Here is a 22,555-nt window from a genome sequence, read left to right on the forward strand (position 1 = left end):
GGTTGATCACTGCAAAAAGGGTGCGTGGATTAATGGAGGTGGAACGGTGTGGCACAGAGCCGGACTGCATGGGAGAGATTATGCAGTCCAGTAACAAGCAGAGACAGGCAGCAAGAACTTTGGCTAACATTTTGTTGTTATGGTGACTGAGCGACAAGGGGTGATAAGATGTACATAGGTAAGGAGGTTTATTTGGTTTGAGGAGCAACGTGATCACGGCTTCCCTCAATGTGGGAGGGAGTGTACTCTGGTGCAGAGATTCAGTGTGTACCTGTAACAAATAGAGGACCAGCAGCGTTTTATAAGCCTTATAAAAATGTCTCGTAAACCCATCTAGTTCCGGAGCCTTAGAGCCATTCAGAGCATCTGTGGTATGCAAAATTTCCTTGCAATGGCTATTTCTGATAGGTAATCAGCAGGTGCTTGTAAACTGATGCTCAAGCGGGATATTTAAGGAAGTTTATAATGTCGTGAAGTCCGCCAGGATGGTGGCACCATCAGTGTGTTCATGCCATCAGGCCGTTGCAAGCAGATCACATATGTAGCATGATATGAAGGCCTCAGCAGATGAGCTAGTGTTCGGCCCAGGCGCTCGCCCTCTCCATGTTCTTAGGTTCAAAGGTGAAGGTTGGTAGGTGGATTGCCTCCTTCCTCCAAGGAAGGAGGCAGTCCATTCGTGGGCATTGCCCTGAATACCGATGCTGTGGAGCCTGTTGATGAGGGTGTGGTGGGATACGGTGTTGAAAGCTGCTGATAAGTCAAGGAGGATCAGGGCTGCTGTCTCCCCGTGGTCGAGAAGGGATCTGATGTCGTCTGTGGCCACTATCAAGGCTGTTTGCGTGCTGTGGTTGGCCGGATTGGGAGGAGTCGAGCAAGCCATTTCTTTCCATGTACTCTGTGAGCTGGAGGTTGATGGCCTTCTCCAGGACTTTGGCAGGGTACGGGAGCAGAGCGATGGGGTGATCATTTTTGAGTTCGCTGGGGTCGGCGGAGGGTTTCTTCAGGAGGGTTCCAACATCTACGTCTAACCTTACTCTAACGACATGACAGTTGGTTGCAATTACTTCAGCTTGTATGATCAGAAAACTTCAGGCTTTCCCAGTTGGCCCACCTTCACAGTTTCCTGTCTGGATAAGTTGGTCATTCGCATATGCTCCTCCCCTCCCCACCTAAGGTAGTGTCTGCCTTTCACCTTCTTCAATACTGTCCATCCCACTAAAGAGGAGGAGCGACTGCAAAGACAGGACTCCAAATCTACTGTGTCCTTTTACATCGATCAAACTTGACAGGACAGAGCAGATAATAAGCACCTTTTGAACTTTGCGGGAATTAAAAACTTCAAAGCAGTAACTAAACACATAGGCCCTCATTACAACCTCGGCGGTCTTCACAGAAGACCGCCGAGGCTGCAGGCGCCAGAATACCACCAGTGCTGGCGGTATTTCTGGCTCCCTATTTCGACTTTTCCGCTGAGCCAGCGGACGGTAACAGTGTTACCGTCCGCTGGCCCAGCGGAAATGTTACATCAACATTGCTGCCGGCTCGTAATAGAGCCGGTGGCAATGCTGATGTGCAGCGAGTGCAGTAGCACCCGTCGAAATGCACGATGGGGCTGTGCCTGGAGGCCCCTGCACTGCCGATGCCAAGTGCATGGGCAGTGCAGGGGCCCCCATGAGCACCCTAAGTCCCCCTTAGCGCCAGCCTTTCCATGGCGGTATTTACCACCATGGACAGGCTGGCGGTTGGGGACTCATACGCTGCCCTGGGGATTATGACTGCCAGGCGGAAGTCTGGCGGTATAGTGGAGGGGCTATTGCGCCACGGTCATAATAGCTGGTGGAATACCGCCAGCCTGTTGTCGGTGTTACCGCCAGCTTACCGCTAGGCCACCAGGGTCGTAATGAGGCCCATAATTCCATGCCTTAGCTAAGGAAAACCCACCAGAGTGCATTTGTGCCAACTCCACTACGGCCATGGCTGCTTGCATTGCTTACAGTTTCCATTGCTCTCACCAGCGGTATTCCAGTGGTTGAAATTTGCTGATCGGCCACTTGATCATCTTGCCATACATTATTGAGTCTCATCTTAAGCATGCATCAACGGGGTCTCTGCTAGGCCTGTATTGCATGAATTCCGTAGCTAATTGGCACTGCTTACTCCCATCACTGTGGCTCGTTTTATAAGGTGAGGAATGTGCATGAAGATGTATCCATCAGAAGAAAAAGTTACTGTGAGAAATTGGGTTGTTGCTTGAGGAGGTAAAAGCCAACTCAAGCAACAGCCACAGTCCCGGTCAGGGGGGACCATTAAAGCCACTAAGTTGACCTGTTCTTAACCCTCTGGTATCTTGGCACAAAAGCAGCCAAGCTTAACTTAGATTCAATGTGTAAAGTATTTTTGCAGCAAACAAATAGTAATAAAGTGAAACATAACACAAGAAAAATCTCACACGTATTTAGAGAAATAGAGTACATTTTGATAAATTATTTGAGACCAAAGCAAAGGGTCCAATTAGTGGAACTAGCAGTTTTAAAGATGTAAGTAAAAATAGTGCTTAAAAGCACAAAGTGCCAACTGTGGTTATCAGTATTAAACTTCACCCAATTTACATATTAGAGGGCCATCCTTGTCTTTGATAATAGGACTCATCTGAAGAAAAAGACAAATTGCTAGCCTAATTAGGATACTTCTGAAATCATTTATTGTCCAGGTTTCATTTAAATAATTACATTTGTTCAGGCAGTTTTCAGATGAGGCTTTGTCAGAAACAGGTCCAGCTTTTTGTTCAAGAAGTTTGTCTGTTTTCCCACTCCTAAGGGTTTATAGAGGATGGGGAAACAGACAACAGAAAGGAACACATTTAAAGAAAAGTGATATGCGAAGAATAAATAATTACAAATGAATTAAAAACAAGTTGTGATTTAGCTTACAGAATTAAGTACATTGCAGATTAATAAATTACATTTAGAGATCAATACCAGGTTAAGAATATAATTACAATTAGAATTAAAACATTATGGGTAGGTTCAGTGTGCTGCTGGACGATGTAATGGTACAAATACTGTTAAACATGCCTTGGCCATGTAGTGGAAGGGGATGTTGTAACAATCCACTTACCTGTACTATGACTCTTACACCTGAAAGATGCAGGTGTACGTAAAATAGAAAGCCTACGCATGCATGCATGTGTTATTTGTGTAGTAACCCAGCTTTGAGGGGCAAGGGTACTCGGAGATTGAATATAGGTGGGAGTGTTGGGTTCTGAGAGAGAGGCGCGCTATTTACCAGTTGCAATGTAGCATTCTTTAAAGATGTCTTGGGGAGTACACCTAATAATCTAGTTCATAGAGGAGAGTTTAGAAGAAAAGGCATTTTACCAGTGCTTAATTTGTGAAAAAGTAAGTGGCGGGCCCCTCATCAGGAGGCCACTGCAGCTTGCACCAGCCATTGCTCCTGCCAGTGCCTCCAGGCTATTGCTCCAGCCAGTGCCTCCAGCCCATTGCTCCTGCCAGTGCCTCCACCCCATTGCTCCTGCCAGTGCCTCCAGGCCATTGCTCCTGCCAGTGCCTCCAGGCCATTGCTCCTGTCAGTGCCTCCAGCCCATTGCTCCTGCCAGTGCCTCCAGGCCATTGCTCCTGCCAGTGCCTCCAGCCCATTGCTCCTGCCAGTGCCTCCAGGCCATTGTTCCTGCCAGTGCCTCCAGGCCATTGTTCCTGCCAGTGCCTCCAGGCCATTGTTCCTGCCAGTGCCTCCAGGCCATTGCTCCTGCCAGTGCCTCCAGGCCATTGCTCCTGCCAGTGCCTCCAGGCCATTGCTCCTTCATTGCTCCTGCCAGTGCCTCCAGGCCATTGCTCCTGCCAGTGCCTCCAGGCCATTGCTCCTGCCAGTGCCTCCAGGCCATTGCTCCTTCATTGCTCCTGCCAGTGCCTCCAGGCCATTGCTCCTGCCAGTGCCTCCAGGCCATTGCTCCTGCCAGTGCCTCCAGGCCATTGCTCCTTCATTGCTCCTGCCAGTGCCTCCAGGCCATTGCTCCTGCCAGTGCCTCCAGGCCATTGCTCCTGCCAGTGCCTCCAGGCCATTGCTCCTTCATTGCTCCTGCCAGTGCCTCCAGGCCATTCCTCCTGCCAGTGCCTCCAGGCCATTGTTCCTGCCAGTGCCTCCAGGCCATTGCTCCTGCCAGTGCCTCCAGGCCATTGCTCCTGCCAGTGCCTCCAGGCCATTGCTCCTTCATTGCTCCTGCCAGTGCCTCCAGGCCATTGCTCCTGCCAGTGCCTCCAGGCCATTGCTCCTTCATTGCTCCTGCCAGTGCCTCCAGGCCATTGCTCCTGCCAGTGCCTCCAGGCCACTGCTCCTGACAGTGCCTCCAGCCCACTGCTCCTGACAGTGCCTCCAGCCAACTGCTCCTGACAGTCCCTCCAGGTCACTGCTCCTGACAGTCCCTCCAGGCCACTGCTCCTGCCAGTCCCTCCAGGCCACTGCTCCTGCCAGTCCCTCCAGGCCATTGCTCCTGCCAGTCCCTCCAGGCCATTGCTCCTGCCAGTGCCTCCAGGCCATTGCTCCTGCCAGTGCCTCCAGGCCATTGCTCCTTCATAGCTCCAGCCAGTGCCTCCAACCCATTGCTCCTGCAGTGCCTCCAGGCCATTGCTCCTGCCAGTGCCTCCAGGCCATTGCTCCTGCCAGTGCCTCCAGTGACAGAATAAACGCAGCCACTAATTAACAAACCCTTCAAGGGTGACAATTCAGACTATTCCAAGCCCCCAAAACTGTATGAATTGGCCTGGAACGCAGGTATTGGCCATTTTAAGGTATATTGAATTAATAAACAACTGTTGTGCTCATCTCTTCATTAGACAAACAGCGCTACTATGTGGCACACTGTGATAAGTGCCGGTGTTGACAAGTGCCATTGCCGAGCACCGGAAACCACTGGCTCAAATTAAGCACTGCATTTTACGGACAACTGATTTGTATGAATTAAAAAATTATTCCGGCAATGTGTTTTATATTTCATACTTTCCCTAATTCTGCGCCTACATAAGGTTGGAAAGGAGTAAGTCAAGAAAGTGAAGCTCATCATGAACTCTGCTCACATGGGCGTGGAAGTTTTGTGAATCATATGGTTAGCCCTAAATCTCCACTCTGGATTTAAGTATTTTTTGTGGATAAGGATTTAGGGTACTGGGCACCTCTTCCTAACCTCAGCTGAGTGCCTCTGGGTTTCACTAAGGCAGTGAGCACATAGGGGAGGTTAGATGGTTTCAGGGCACACCAATTGTCCTTTACCCGGATGACTCTCTTGTCAGGACATTCCCTAGTTTCTGGTTCTCTTCAGCTGATCTCCCACTTCTGTACAACCTCAGCTTGTTAGTGAACTTTGGGAATTCCTCGTTCATTCAAGGCTTAGAGACTTTGCTTTATTGGAAGACTCTATAGCTGGAGGAAGCCAGCCTGACAGCCCTCGTCTCTGCATAATTATTTGAGGCAGACAAGAGAGATGACATTGTTTTAGGATTTGGGAAACACACATAATAGGAGTGAAAAGGACAATGATGCATGAATAGAAGTTAAAAGGGTGTTGACCACTTGACATTTCCAATAGATATGTTGTCTTTGTTTTTTTCTTGGTTTGTTTGCTTAAGTGTTCTGTGTTCTCTGTGCTGGTGCTATGCTTTGCACCCACGCAGACGTTGCTCTTGCACATGTCTCAGGCTTGTGTTAGTTCAGGTATCGGAGGGAGCAGACCGACCTCTGACATCTTCCGACTTCCAGGTGAACTGTCAGCATCTGGCTCGGTTTCTTCCATGTCATCATCCTGGAGCATAAAAAAGGAGACAGAGAGTGAGTGTCATCTGATGCCTGGACTATGGCAACGCTCTGTACTCTGGACTCACAACACACCTCAAGAAAAGACTTTAGATCAATCAGACCTCAGCAGTCAGACTCATCCTGAACCTCCCAAGATGGACCCACATCACCCCCAATCCTGAGGAACCTCCACTGGCTCCCCGTACACAAACAATGCGAATTCAAGCTGCTGACGCACACCTATAAGGCTCTCCACAACCAAAGACCAGTGTACCTCAACGCTCGCTTTGCTTTCACCGTCCCTGCAGACCCCTTGCTCTGCTTCTCTCTCCCTCGCTCGCACCCTCCCATCCGCCACAGCAACAGTGTAGGCTGTTCCTTCTACCTCGCCGCAAAATCCTGAAACAGCCTCCCCATCCACTTGGGGACATTCCTTCCCTCCAGGAATTCAGAAGCGGACATAAGACCTGACTCTTTGACTGAAGCCCCGTGCAACCGATCCCAAGCGATTGGATACCCTCACAAGTGATAACTGCGCTCTTCAAATCCTGATTGATTTGATGCCAAAGATCCAGAGAGTCTAGGTTGACATGGACGCAGTCTTCACAGATATGGATGTGGCTTGTTGTGACCTCTGGAGCAGGCTCCCGCACCTAGGTGGTTGCGTCCAAAGCTGCGATCAGCAACCTACACTTCCTCCAGACACTGCTACTAGACTCAGAAACAATGACCATTGGTGGAAGGACACTTTTGGTGTTGAGTCCAACCTGCTGGAATAATCAGTTTGACTAGGAGAGCAAGATGTTACTGCACTAGCACCCCTAAAATCATGTCCGTTGAAATGATTCCGTTGGACCCCTGTGAGGTCTGCAGAATGTGTGGGGAGTCGGCTGCTCGTGGCAAAAGTCCTCGCTTTAGGCTTTTTCATGAAATAAATGTTCCTTCCTTTTCTTCATGGATCTAACTGTAGGAACTGCTGTTGAGGGACCTGTCCACTTTTTCTGATGGGAGGTCCAGTGATGTGTGGAGCTACTCACCCTTGTGGCTGAAAATGATGATGTGTCTGGCCGAGGACACGGCATAAGTTGTGTGAGCTCCTTTTAGAAGGATGACTCAGGTTTCCGAGGCAGAGGATGAACGTGTCACCTTCAACAGTCTATGAAATTAAACTTTAGGCATGGAGGAAAGGAACACCCAGGGTTGTTAGAGATCTGATTAACAGGAGGCCCAGGAGTCTTCAGCCAAGAAGCAGTCAGGGGAGGTGATCCCTTTTGACTTTGCAGCCTTTTGAAAGTAAGGAATGCACAAGGTGCCATTGGTCAAACACTGTGATGTGAAAAAGATACTGGAAAGGTAGTGAGAGGCTGTTACCCCACTTTTATTGAGGAAAAATTAAAGTATATTTGTAAAAATACCAGCTGACCTGCCAAATATGCAAAGAGGGAAGCTTTGAGGTCAGACAGAAGCCTGGATTCACTGTGTGTGGTACAGATATATTTGAGTGAAAATCATTTATTCTGGTAGTAGCCAACCATGCTGTATTCATCAGGACTGAGTTGTAGAATATGCCCTGATTGGATTTCTTAGGGACGCCCTAACTGGAGATGTGACTTAATGCTGGCAGTAACACTGATGCCCCAGAGCAATGCACGTATGTGCTGCACAAATCTGAGGTCTCAAGATGCCCATTTTCCAAAAGTGTCCCCAAAGCTGGGTCAGGGAGCATACATGGACCATTGGGGAATAAATAGAGGCAATGGAGTTCTGCACAGTTACTATATACTTTAAACCCAAGACCAGTACAAGACACAAGGACTCCATTTCTAGATTTATACCAGTGATATTAAGGTAGTAGTGCGGCTTTCAGATAATAATGCTGCTGAACGGGCAAGGGGGCTGTTCAGGGATGGATGAATAGGAGTTGTTGGAGCTTGAATGTCTCTAAGGCAGATTTTCTTGTAAGAAGCAGGATTACTTGCTGCAAAGATATAGGGTATCTCTTCACCTTTTAGGGTGTTCGAGGCAGAGGTAGGGTTAAGAAGAAGGTGAAAACTTTAGGAGTATTGTGGATGAGCAGTGGAATCATGCCATAAAGTCATCTAATTTCCATCTTACCATGCTTAGAAAGACAGAGTTACTGTAACAAGGCCTATTATTGGCTGAAGATGACCTATGGTAACTGAGCCTGACAACAAATGACTGCCCTTTCCTTCCACCGTCGGAGTCTGGCATAGATTTAGTTCCCTCAGGGAAATGGGCTTTACTGATCCCAAATGGAGTCCTGGTCCAGAACACAGAATAACGTTAGCATGCCTCAGACACTCACTGATGTGGCACAGCTGCTAAAAAATCCCAAGTGGACACTTGTGGTCCTTTCTCAGTCCTTTAAAACTTTCCACACAGACCTCGCTCGACAACCTCTCCAACCTTGGCCTCAAACAACTCATCACAACACCCACCCACTCCGCAGGACACACGCTTGACCCCATTTTCTCTGCCAGCAAACACGTCTCCCTCAGCCGCACCACTGAACTCCACTGGACCGACCACCGCTGCATCCACTTCTCCTTCGAGAAACCCACAACACACCATCACCCACAACGGATCCCCCACCGCAGATGGAACAAGATCACCGAAGACCAACTGATCACTACCCTCTCCCGGAACCCACCCATCGACACCACCGACACAGCAGCCCGCAACCTCAGGCAATGGATCAACGACTGTGCCAACACTCCCGCCCAGATCAAAAATCCTTTCAACAGACACTCCGACAGAAAGGCCTTCTGGTTCACCGCTGACCTCCAAGAATCTAAGCAAACATGCCGAAGACTTGAAAAGAAGGGGCACCAAGATAAGACACTGGACAACCACACAGCCTTCAAGAACGCCATCCGCAGACACCACCAACTCATCCGAACCGCCAAGAGAACCGTCTTCAAAGAACGCATCGACAACGCACACAGTCACAAGGAGCTCTTCAGCATCGTGAAGGTGCCCTCCAACCCGTGCTCCAATGTCAACGACATTCCGCCATCACAAGACCTCTGCGACTCCCTAGCCACCTTCTTCTACCGCAAGATCGCAGACATCCATGGCAGCTTCTGTACTCAGACACCCCGTCAACCACTGACGCCACAGACTCACCACCCATCAGCCTCCTGCTCTCCTGGACTCACATCAACGACACCATCGACACCATGAACACCATCCACCCTGGCTCACCATCTGACCCCTGCCCTCACCACATCTTCAACAAAGCAAGCTCTGTCATCGCACCCCCAATTACGGAAGATCATCAACAGTTCCTTCGAGTCCGCCACCTTCCTGGAGTGCTGGAAACACGCCAAGGTCAACGCCCTCATCAGGAAACCCAAGGCGGACCCAAAGGACCTCAAGAACTTCCGGCCCATCTCACTGCTCCCCTTCCTGGCAAACCTCATAGAGAAAATTGTCAACAAACAACTGACTGTTTCCTAGAGGAGTACAGCCCTCTTGACCCATCCCAATCTGGATTCCGCAGCAACTACAGCGCCAAAACTGCCCTCATCGCCGCCACCAACGACATCAGAACCATACTGGACAATGGTGAAACCGCGGCCCTCATCCTCCTGGCCCTCTCAACCGCGTTCGACACTGTCTGCCATCACCCCCTACGCACACGCCTCAGCGACTCAGGAATCCGCGACAGAGCCCTGGACTAGAGTCTGCCTCCCTCCATTCCGCTCTGAAGCCACCAAAATCATGCGTACCCCAGGGTTCGTCCTTCAGCCCGACCCTCTTCAACGTCTACATGGCTCCGCTCGCTAACATCGCTCGATCTCACAATCTCAACATCATCTCATACGCCAATGACACCCAGCTGATACTCTCCCTCACCAAGGACAACGCCAAGACCAACCTTCACGAAGGAATGAAGGCCATCGCCGAATGGATGAAGAACAGCTGCCTGAAACTGAATTCTGACAAGACTGAGGTCCTCATCTTCGGCTCCACCCCCTCCGCATGGGACGACTCCTGGTGACCTGCCACACTGGGAACCATACCGACACCCACCGACCACGCACGCAACCTGGAATTCATCCTGGACTCTTCACTATCTATGACCCAGCAAGTCAACGTCATCTCCTCCTCCTGCTTCAACACATTGTGCATGCTTCGGAAGACCTACAAATGGATCCCTACTGAAACCAGAAGAACAGTCACCCAAGCCCTAGTAAGCGGCAAACTGGACTACGGCAATGCCCTCTACGTAGGAACCACGGCCAAACTCCAGAAAAGACTACAACGCATCCAGAACGCTTCCGCACACCTCATCCTGGACATCCCCCACCACTGCCACATCACAGCCCACCTGAGAGACCTACATTGGCTCCCTGTCAACAAGGGAATCACCTTCAAACTCCTCACCCACACTTACAAGGCACTGCACAACACCGGACCAGAATACCTCAACAGAAGGCTCTCCTTCTACACCCCGACCTGACAGCTTCGCTCCACCGACCTTTCCCTCTTTACCGTCCCACGCATCCGCAGAACAACCACCGGCGGCAGATCATTGTCGCACTGCGGCACCAAGACGTGGAACAATTTTCCACCCACCTGCATCAGACCAAGGACCTCCTTACCTTCAGGAGACATCTCAAGACATGGCTGTTCAAGTAGTAGCAGCTCCTCCCCCTCCCTCAGCGCCTTGAGACCCTCACAGGTGAGTAGAGTGCTTTACAAATTCCCTGATTGATTGAGTGATTGATTGACCAAGGGAGAGAACTTGACATCATACAAAGAGTCAAATACCTTCAGAGTGAAGGCCCCCAATACCTGAGATCTTCAAATACATGAGGCCTGGCATGATGTTGGCACACATGTAGGCCATGTGGAATGAGGGCAGAGCAACATAGGTGTTCTCCACACCTTTTAACCTGCAAATGAATAGGCTTGTGTTAAGGTGCACCAAGACTCGGAATAGGTGCGGGCAGAAATGGGGCAGGCTGTACACAAAGCATCCCAGCTAAAACTGAAGGCTGAAAGTAATATGCAAACATGATGGTACTTGATGGCTTTGTTAGATCAAATGGAACCCTCTCTTGGTTTACCATGAGGTGTGGATGGTGGGACACATTGTAGCTGCACCCCATGAGTGCAAGTGGACAGGACTCGCATATGTAGAATAAAAATAAGATGAATATTTAATCATCTCATTGCAGATCCATATGGAGGGGTGTCAGGCGGAACACTGGGAAGTGGTCTTCATGTCTTTGGAAGGAGGTGAGCCTCCACCTCACTCAGTTGTGGGTAACGCTGCTGGAGGTTCAATCATGACAGGGGAAATACTCCCCCATTCTGGCAGCAAGCAGGAGTACTAGTGCTGAGCATTTTCCAATGGTTCTCCATCTGGTTCTTCTTGAAGCCAGGACCAACAACATGGTGCTCATCCACATCAAGGTGATCCAGTGCCCTGACAATTTGTGGTGCTTCACTTTCTGCCTAGAACCAAATAATACACGACTACAAGTATGGGGCTAGCTTTGTGTGGCTTAATACTAATCTTTGTGATGAATATAGATGCCCACCCCAGTCTCTGGGCTGATGAGGTGGGTACCACTCACTTTGAGATCATGTTGGACCCACTTAGTAGTGTCAGATCCTGTTCCCCACCCAAGAGGGATCTTCACATTGCAGAATGTCCCTGCCAAAGAGACAAGTAAAAAATAACCTCCTGGATATAACAATGTTAATGTCATTTCACAGCAAGACATCGGAGGTCAGTCACAGCTCGCTGGAGGCAGAAGCTATCTTTCTAGGAAGCTTCAGGCCATACACAGAGAACTAGTGGAAAATAAAGGTTGTCAAAAGCCTTTTGGATCAAATCTTTGTTATCTGGGACACCAGGACGGTGGGGGAAGATTGTTGAAAGTTCACTTATGAATCTGCATGAGTTGGGCAAAGGGAATGTTCCACTTTTAGTACCGAAGACCTCACTTGGTATTGAAGAAACATCCTAAAGCACCTTGAGACACATGTGTCTCCATTGAGCCAAATGATGCCCAACAAGTGTCATAGACCAATGACCTGGGTGGCAGGCCGACATAAAAACAATGGAAGCTACTAGACATAAAAGCACCCTTGTTCTCTTACACAGATGTACCCAAGCTAAGGATGTATCTACTCTAGCCTGCCTTAAGTAGAAGGACAAGAGAAGCCATTTGCCATTTTCAGAGCCAAGAAAAATTAGCATGGTTGAGCTGCTCACACCAGTCAGTGGGCAACTTGAAAACTCTACCAGGAGAGACTGTGGGATGGAATGTGGGAGGGAAAGAAGGACACGAGGGTAGTGAATGAATGACAGAGTCAAAGAGGGACAATGGGAGAAACCCCCGGAAAGCAAGTGGGAAGAAAGGACAAAGTGGAATGGAGAGAGACTTGTGCTTAATTTGTGCAGGTGTTTGCCGGTGCTCGTCACTGGCACTTATTTCTCACAATCCACAGCATGGTGACACTCTGGCTATTTTTGAGCACAGTTCACCAAAAGATGGTCTAAAAATTCAATATACATTAAAATTGAAATAACAACACCTCCTTTGGGCTATTCTAACAACTGTGGCCATGAAACACTTTGGGCCTGGATTTTTGTTTTTGTACATATTAAGCTCTGAGAGAATGGTAGGGTCATATGAAAGATCAAGGGGGCAGTGGAGAGAGAAATGCAAACAGGGAGGGGGCAGAGAGAAAGAGTTAGACAGAGAAGAAAGTGAGTCACAGGAATCTAAAGGTGTCCCAAGTCAGGTAGAAGAGATCATAATGCCCTGACTTTATTCTTTGCATTTTGTTTTTCACTCTCTTATATTTGAAAGGGAAAAACTGCAATGTGTGAGCTGCATACAGATGACATTGGCCAATTTGAAAGGTTTAAAGGAAGGGGGAGGGAGGGTAGCCAAAAAGAAGAAGAAAGAGGCCAGCCAGGAGAAAGCAGGTAGGGAGTGGAAATGAGACAAGGGGAGGTATAAGAACTGAATGAGCTAGGCAGGAAGAAGCTGAAAGAACAAGCATTTGCAATGCAATGGGTCTCGCGTTTGCTCGAGTTAGAGCTATTAGCGTTGTAAAGTCCTAACTGGACTTTTCTTGCCACACAAACTGAAAATAAAAAGTAAAATAGTTGACATAAGCGAGACGATTCAAAGCGCGTGAACGAGACACACAAAAGGAAAAATAAATTTGCTCGCAGTCAAAGTTATCGGCAACAGTGAAATTATCTATGTAACAGGGTCGGTCCCAAAGACGGTAACAAAACCGCCCCAAGGAGGGACAAACGTAAAGCAGTTACCAACGAAAAGACAGGATTTTTGAAAGGCAACTGCACGAACGAGTGATAGTGATGGGCATGCGGTGGGTGTGGTTAAAAGCCCAGATACATACCAACACATCGGAAAAGCATTTGTCTGAACGAGAAGGGGTGGAGTCCACATGTGAGAGTAGCAGTCCCCGAATTCCTACTTCCCTAAACACCCCAAATGTGTGGCAGATGAGGGGGCACTGCATAGCTTTTCTCTTGTGCCACTCAGAAAAAAATATCCCCATTATTCACTTTATTGTATTTTATTATTATTATTATTATTGTTATTATTTGTTGTTAATGGAGATACCTGCATTGATTTTTCTCTAGAGAAAAGTAAGAATATGGAACTGTCCCCTCACTATGTCTTAGGACAGCTCTGATTGGAGAGCCTGATACAATCCTGGATCCTTGATGTTTGTGATCATCGTTGATGCCCCAAACTCCAGACCCGGAATCTGGCAAATAGCAATCACCGGTTACTTACCAGAAATCTTTGTTACTCCAAGTATTAGTCTACCTATGGTCACTTATCCCATCTTGAGCAATCTCCAAATATTGTGTATTGCCCAAAATCAGGAAAGCTTTCTTGGGAGGAAGAATTCTTCCTGTTGCCACCATTCAACTGTGGCATAAGCTGCCTTTTTACCTCAAAACTCAACCCATCCCTCTGCATTTTAGGACACATCTCAAAACCTGGTTCCTCTTACATTCTTTGCCCCTTATGCATTTCCTCTTTCATTATCTGCCCAGGTCTGTTTTTATGGCATCAATAAAGGACGCTAGCACCAAGACGCATTAGGGCAGTCGAACGCTTTACAAACTATCAATATACACAGACTTTGTTTACCTATCCCAGATAAAAAGGAAATACATTCCAGGGAGGCCGGGAGGAGAGTCAAGCAACAGGGCAGGAGCCCTTTAAATTATCTTCGCGCTCCCGCCGTCGCGGGTAGCGCTGTCACAGCCGGGAGGCCGGGAGGAGAGTCAAGCAACAGGGCAGGAGCCCTTTAAATTATCTTCGCGCTCCCGCCGTCGCGGGTAGCGCTGTCACAGCCGGGAGGCCGGGAGGAGAGTCAAGCAACAGGGCAGGAGCCCTTTAAATTATCTTCGCGCTCCCGCAGCGCGGGACGCGCGCGGGCGGCGCCCGGGCGGCGCCCGGGCCAAGGGCGGGCCCGTCCTTAGCCCGTCAGAGACCGGAGGAGGCTGGGCTGGGCCCCATCTCTTTCACCTGTAGTAAGAGAATTACTTGTTATCTAAGAGTTGTTTAAGAGAGTACAGATTATAGCACCATCCTACTATTCCTAAATCGAGAAGCCTATTCTTCACTCAGCCCTTCCTCCTTTAATTCCTCCTCTAAGCTACCCCATTGCGGGCATCTTCCCAATATGGGGAAAAGGAAGGCTATAGATTTACCAGCACAATCCAAGGGTACTAAAATCGCAAAAAAACGCCCAAGTAGACCTTTGAATCCAGCTATACCCAATGGGTTAAACCCATTGGATGAAATAGATCTCCTAGTTAAAGAAGTAGAGTCTATGTTAGGTACACAAACAACTCTAGGGGCAACTAATTTAAAGAGAGGCCCCCCTAACGATAGGAAAATCCCAGAGTTATTTAAAAAGAAGGGGTCAAGGGATCCTACAGATACTATAACAGGGGTAGATGGAGACGGGGGCCCGCATAATTGCAAGGGCCCCCTACCGTTACCCACTTATAACATAGCGAGTTCTCCAGTATCCCAGCTGGGTCTCCCACACGTACCACATACACCAACTCTTCTACCATTGACTCCGGTGATCAAGGTGGTCCCTAGCCTATTCTGTACTAATCGTTTTGAACCTCTATTGGTAATAGAGGACTCGCCCGTGCCCACGAGTGTGCCCAAGTGCAAGTCAGTAGTTAGAAAACCCAACCCTAGTGTTATTTCACCGATCCCCCAGCTCGAGCCAGAAGGCAAAGAACCAGCAGCTAGTAGAGACAACCTGGCTACAGTTCTCCAGAGAGTTGATGAAGTTAAGGGACTGGTTTTAGTATTAATAGATCTTATGAAGAGCAATCGTGCTTGTGCTGGACTTTGTAAAGTCTGTGGGGAGGTCAGGGGGGAAGAAGTCTTCCCATTATCTGCCCCACCAATGGGGACGGAGCTAAGGGACAATTGTTGTCTCCCCACTAGAAGGGGGACAGCTCTTCTAGGGAGGGAAGACTACCGTTGTGATCCCAATATCGACAACATGAGACCCAGGAGGTCTACAAATGTACCCAGGCACAGAGACTGTCAAGGTAGTTGGTCAAGTAATCTTACTAGTGACAGGGCCAGAGGTAGGACTAGCAAATCCGACCCACCGGAAACTGTCCAAGATTCCAGCCTTACACAACCCCCCAACAAGTCACATAAGACTCCCTCTAACAACATCACTCTCTCCCGATACAATACTGAGAGTATAGTTAACAAAGAACAGGACCTGTTTATAAGTCAGGGAACAAATAAAATCTATTTGACTAATGTTCCAAAACTATCGCCAGGGTTAGCTGAGAATCAAGCTTCCTTGATCAACAAAGTCATACATTGGATACGTTCCCGACGAAGTTGTCTCTCTGTTATTCGTTCTGACATAACATCGGCCAAGAGAAGCAGCATCACAGGGACCAATCTTGACATAATAACTATCTATTTTGAAGACAAGTATATGGTGACACAATTAATGGATTTTGATCGTCGTACCCACTTGGAACATGCAACAACCAGGGAGGGAATTAGACTCATGTTACACCAACAAAATACTGGACAAGCCATGGGACTGGCAGGATCTGATGGTTTAACTAATCCCCGCGGAGGTGCTGCACGAAAGGAAGTTAATCCCAGGCTGTTGCCCAATCCTGTATGACTGACTACTGAACTAGTAACTAATGTGACGGCCTGCTCCAAGGCCTTACATTTTACGGGGGATGACAAAACATTATCACCAAACACTTGCAGTACTGACTCGAGTGTGGTAGACGCTGGATGCACACCCGTGGTGACAAACCAAGATAAATGTACATTAGAACTTATGTCATGGAATGTTGCCGGCCTGGCAAAGAAACTAGATGATGGTGAATGGGCCTCTTTTATTAAAAAAACAGACATATGTTTGTTTCAGGAAACTTGGGCGGAGGATGCCACCAATATAGATGGATTTCTCTCATTTAGTGCACCTGCTATACCCCCAGAGAAGGGGAGGGGCCGGGCAAAAGGTGGGCTCTTATTACTTGTTAACAAGAATTTGCAGTGTGACTACAAGCTTTTGGGAATTGATTCTGTAGACCTAAAAGCCATGTGTATTACGTTTAACAGAAGATTATCAATTGTTATTGTTAATGCTTATATACGATCGGTCCCAAATGGCTCCGAGTCCCATACCCTGGCTATTCTGTCTGAATTTGTAGGCAGCCTCCACCCCTCAACTATTCTAATCATAGCTGGAGATTTTAATTGTACCTTCGAGCCTTCTATTCTTACAAGTGGTTTAACTGATGAAGAAGATGAGCAGTGGGGGATCCCAAAACTATCTATTACCCAGCCTTGCAAAAAATCTCGGGTGGCCATGCAATTAGCCACATTATGTTTAAATCATGGCCTTAGGGCCTGTAACGGTAGAACTCCATCTGATATGAACAGCGCACCTACTTTTAAAAGGGGCATGTCGACAAGCACTATTGATTACTTCTTGGTCGATGTTAGGTTGTGGCCCCAATTGGTAGATATGAAAATAGAAGTAAGATGTGACAGTGACCATTTCCCCTTGCTCCTTACTCTTTCTGGAGAAACGTTCAGGAGAACACTCAATAACCATGTCACAATCATTCCGCCATCTTGTTGGAATAACAAATTCACCAAGATTACATGGCCAAAAGTGGTGTCCAACCCTCATCATATCAGAGCAATATATCAGATTTTTTTAAATAATTTGGCAGAGTATGAAGACCAGGCAGTGGGGAATATTCCGATTCTCAAAATACATGATAACATGTATACCCAACTACGGTCTTTTTTTTATAAAACAAGGCGGTCAAAGACACATGAAGGGAAAGGGGCAAGCAAGGGATGGTTTGATGAGAGGTGCTCAAAGGCTAAGTCTGGGTTAAGAGTTGCAGTAATGTCTGGTTCCCAGGGGGAAATTAAACAAGCCAGGTCCCTATACAAAGCAACTTTGTCTAATGCTAAAAAGCAGTGGGAGGATTCCCTGTGGCAGGAATTATTAGATGCTTCCAGAGAGAAGAACAATAAGCGTTTCTGGGAGCTTCTGTCTAAAAGAGAAAATGGAGGTAGGAGTTGTCCCAGCAACCATATCCAACCAGAAAGCTGGGTAGAGCATTTTACTACTCTCTATGCCCTACCAGAGGGCCCAATGGACACCAATGTGGTCCACTCTCCAACAGAATTGTTGGAACCAAATTCCCGTATGGCCCCCCAAGTGGAGTCTCAGTGTGCCCCTGAGCGTTGCCTCATTTTTAAAATAGAAGAGACCCTTGAGGCTATAAATAGCCTAAAACCAGGCAAGGCACCTGGACCAGACAAGCTCCCTGGAGATCTTTATAGATCAGAACCACATATCTGGTCCTGGTATATAAATGCCATTTCAAATAGTATAGCGGCAGGGGGGCAAATTCCAGGTACATGGAAGGGGGCAGAGATCATACCCATTTATAAAAAAGGGAATGCTAATCTCCCAGCCAACTACAGGCCAATTAGCCTTATAGACAACCTACAAAAGATCTTTGCAAAACAAATTTTACAGAGGTTAATCAATTGGGTTGAGGAGTACCAAATCCTTTCCCATCTACAGGCAGGGTTTCGTGCAAAAACAAGCACGATAGACCAGGTTTTTCGATTGGCCATATTGCATTGGAAATATGTACTTGTGGCCAAACAATGCCTGTATGTGGTATTTATAGACCTGCGATCGGCTTTTGATTTGGTCCCAAGAGCCAAACTGTGGGAAGTGCTGGGTAGATTGGGAATCCCAGAGGATCTATTACTCCTGTTAAAACGACTGCATGAGAACACTTATGCCCAAGTGAGGTGGGGTGAACAAGGCGAACTGACAGAACGGATTCCAATCAGAAGAGGAGTTCGCCAAGGCTGCGTGTTAGCCCCCCCTACTGTTTACTATATTTATCAACGAAGTAGTAAAGGCTGTGTCCACAGGCCAGAATGATGCCCCTTCCCTGAATACACAAAAAATCCCTATCTTGCTCTTTGCCGATGATTCACTCCTCATTTCTAAGACACCAATGGGGTTGCAGACCCTTGTTGACCGGTTTAACCAATTCTGTAGCGATTATGGGCTGGAGGTTAACATTAACAAAACAAAATTGATGGTCTTATCCAAGGGACCTAGGAAAAGATGCTCCATCCACATTGAGGGAGTACCGCTGAAGGAAGTAAGCTCTATAGATTACTTGGGAGTTAGGTTAACCAGTAAACTACTATGGGAAGAGCAGATTACGAAAAGTGCAGGGCTCCTTCAACATAGAGCCTCATCCATATTGCGTTTTTATCAATGCTCCTTTACAAAGGTTGTTTCCCCAGCAATAAAAATTTACACGGCTAAGGCTCAAAGTGCAGCCCTGTACGGAGCGGAGGTATGGGGTTACGCTAACTGCAATAAGATCAGTGTGGGGGAAAACAACTTTGCAAGGGCTTTAATTGCATGTCCACGCACTACACCCTTGCTTCCAATATTTCTAGATCTGGGGCTAAGCCGAGTAGCAGATCTAGCTACTCTAAGACCTCTCCTTTATTGGATTAGATTATGGACAACCCCCGAACTAGATATATATAAGACCGCATTACTCGATTTACTGAAATGCCAAAATGCTAATACTCTTCCTTGGATTCGCCATGTGGCCCATTGGCTTAGGCTTTTGGGCTTGGGCGACTACTGGGAAAATCCCCACAAATTAGAGAGACGGCACAAAAATGTTTTAAAGTTAACCTATTGGTCTTATGTTAAGGACAACTACATAATCCATAAATCCCATGGTCGCTTAACAAATTCCTTTACTGATATTAAATGGTCCCCAAAGTTTGAATCCTATATGGATGTGATACCGGACTTGCAAGGCAAGAGCTTATACGCAAGGTTTCGTTTTGGCTCACTGCCCCTGATGTCATTGATTCATAGGTGGGGGTCGATTAATCTTCCCAATACATGCCCTGCCTGTGGCAGTATTTTTGAAACCATTGAGCATTTTATGTTCTTCTGCCCAGCCTATGCGATTCCGCGAACAAAATGGATCCGCAAGATTTGCAGGGACATGGGATTCAAGAATTGCTCCTTGGCTCTACGGGTTCTAAAAAGCCATAATTCAGCTGATGTAATTCTTTCAGTAAGTAAGTATTTAGCAACAGCTTGGCGCATACGTTGCCGTCTTCAAAAAGTTATTTAAGGTCTTATCTCTATATAGGTAAGATTTAGAGCCACATGTGCAAATCAAGTTATTGTTTTAATATTTGACACCTATTTACAGACATGTAATTATTTATTTACTTAAGAATTATTATATTCTGTTTTATGTGCTTTTATGGTCATTGATGAACTAAGTTGATGATGAAGATGATCTGGATGAAGTGGGTTGGATAGGACTTGGAATAGATTTTTCAGACATTATGTAGGCAATCATTATGTGTTTCTGCCATTTTAACACTAGTTTTAGCCATAAAGAGCTATTTTTTTTATGCATCTGTCTGGCACTTGTGCCATTTTAACATGAATCCGATAACCATTTTAAGTTAATATATAAGCTTTTTATCACACTGTGCTTGTGTCTTAACGACTTGACAGTGCTTAAATTTGCCAAATGATTGTGCCGGTAGTAAGCTCTCTTTGTTAAAGTATGCCATCTAAATTATTAAGGAATTATATTATTATGTAACATCAAATCAGCACTTTAAATTTTTTACATCTTGGGTCGGATAGTTTGTATTTATCTTGATGATGATACCATCTGGGAAATATGTATTTTGAAATCACCCCATATTGTTTTAAGAGTTTTAAATATTTGTACTATTTTAACGTTATGAAGTAATTGTCTCAGAAATCCTGGTATCTAAATGTTAAGTTATGTATCGGGACCAATGGTGGATTATAGTAGGCCATTGCCCATAGAAGCTTTTCCTATTCTAAACCTTACTATTTTCAGCCAGTGTAAAAGTATAATGAAGAAAACGTACCTTTTTGTACAACTTAATATGTAACTTTTATGACCTATGGTCGAATAAAGTATATGATGACGTACATTCCAATATTTCTTCCTCAACCCCAGCAAACCACGCTATTCCACATAAGGAGGGTATCCACCTCTGTACTTCCTGTTTTTGTTTCATCAGCATAGTCTAAAGCGTTTGCCTATCTTGGTGACTTTGTTGGCTAAGGTGTCCTTCATATTTTTTCATATTTTAAGTGTGGCATTTGGTTTAGCAATCCTAAAGACTATTAAGAATACCTAATGGTGGACTGTGCTGGGCTGGTGCCTGGTTTCAGTTTGTTTTATAAGATACACAACTGCTTCGAGCCTGCAGAGGTGTATGCATGTCTAGATTTCCCCCTCCTTATGTTATCGGAGAGGAATGAAAATCCTAAGCAGTTTTAATTTTTGAGACTATTTTGCTGGCACATAGGAGGTCTAGTGCTTTTCACACCTATGCCTGACTTAAAGATGGCAGCGCGACACCGATGCCTGACTTAAACATGGCAGCGCAAGACCTCACATGCATGCAAGATTTTGCCTCCTTGCGACAGACTACAGCTGGAAGTGCTTTGCCGCTTCAAAGATACAAGTACTCTGTGTTCTGAGTGCAGTGGCTGTATGAAAATGGAGGAGCCTAAAAGGGTGGCTAGTAAACCAAAACTTACAGTGGGAGAAGTCTTCTTCTGCAATTAAATAGACAAGACCACAGAAAATGGGTCCGACTGGTCCAGCAATGGTGGACATTCAAAAAAATGGTTAAACAGACGGTGGCAGCAGCATTTCCTGCGAGAGAAAGCACCCCAGTTCCTAAAATACCCAAAGTGGTTTCTTTGCAGGGTTGTAGCCAGAATAAGAGGAAATAAGAGAGATGAAGATGCAAGTCTTAAGACAAGGAAGACAGACGTGGAGGTGCTCTTGCGTGTTGCATGGAGGCCAGACACGCTTCCTCCTCATTTGTGTGACGCAGCCTCAAACCAAGAGCCACAGTTTGTGAAACGAGGGTTGAGAGAGGTGCAGCACCTTGATTTCACTCCGGATAGAAAAGGCCAGCAGCTGCAAGGGAGCTGTGACATACTTCAGATGAAGACCTTTCCAGCACATCCTTTCAGTGCTTAATTTGTAAAAAAATAAAATAAGTGCCAAGGACCTTGTCAGGAGCCCACCGCAAATTGCACCACCCATTGCCCTGGCGAGCACTGCCAGTGACAGTACTTACACAATGAAAACCATCACACTGCTGCAAGTGTTACAGTTCAGACTGTTCGAGGCCCCCAAAGCTATTAGATTGGATTTAGGTGGTAGGTATCAGTTGTTTTTAATGTGTATTGAATTATTAAACAATTGTTGTTCTGCTCATTTTTAAATTTCACAAACAGCGCTACCTTGTGGCAGCTGTCATAAGTGCTGGTGCCAAGCCCCGGAAACCACTGGCTCAAATTAAGCACTGCTTCTGACAGGTGGCCAATGGGAAGTATGCTTGAGGCATGCAGTGCTTGAGGCCTGTTCCCTACTGGCATGCTCCATACTGCCCATACATACTGCCCTCACCTGTGGGTGGAAGAGGAGCTGGAGTCCTGCCCACCCGGAGGCCTCCTTTACCTTCACCCGAGGGTCCTGCCTGCTTCTTTCTTATCCACTGCCCAACCTGCCTAATGCAGAGTCAGATAACCCTGAGAGATTTTCTCAACAAATTGGGCTATAATGAGCCCTTTAAATTACCTTCTCCTGCAGCCTTTGGTCTATTCATAGTGGGGCAAAAGTTAAGTGTGATTAAACCAAGGAGACACTGGCTTATGAAAAGCATCTATCTGTGAACTTGTCTGGCTGAAGCGTGTGAGTATGTTATATATTGAAGTATAATGACATTTACTGTCATTCGGGAGGTGGCAAAAGAAAAATGCACCTGACCGAAGACTTTTAAGCTTCACAGCTGAAAAAAGGTTTTCCTAGCATCTAAAGTTTTCGAATTTTTCAACTATTGTAGCCTCCAAGTACAAATGACACACGTAGCTCTTAAAGCTATTTTAACATAGTTTACAACTATCCCATCATGTTTTACTGAGGCCTTCTTGAGTATGTACGCCAGGAGTGTGAGTCCCTGAGCCCAGTATGCTGCCATACTTTTAACTAGCAATAATACCCTAATTAGAAGTCTGCTGTTGACACTTCAGTATGGACTAG

The 22,555-nt window shown here is 46.7% G+C and overlaps 1 protein-coding gene across 1 annotated transcript in view; it reads right to left on the minus strand.

Moving 5' to 3' along the window:
- Positions 1 to 2,702: 2,702 nt before the first annotated feature.
- Positions 2,703 to 22,555, minus strand: part of LOC138296879 (regulator of G-protein signaling 22-like) — a 396,955-nt gene continuing 377,102 nt past the window's right edge. The window contains exon 19 of the mRNA XM_069236373.1: positions 2,703 to 5,812. Within this exon, the coding sequence (XP_069092474.1) occupies positions 5,705 to 5,812 (108 nt within the window). The 3' untranslated portion in view covers positions 2,703 to 5,704. The remainder of the gene's footprint in view (positions 5,813 to 22,555) is intronic.

Source organism: Pleurodeles waltl, chromosome 5 (assembly GCF_031143425.1).
Source record: "Pleurodeles waltl isolate 20211129_DDA chromosome 5, aPleWal1.hap1.20221129, whole genome shotgun sequence".
In the NCBI taxonomy this organism is placed as follows: Eukaryota; Metazoa; Chordata; class Amphibia; order Caudata; family Salamandridae; genus Pleurodeles; species Pleurodeles waltl.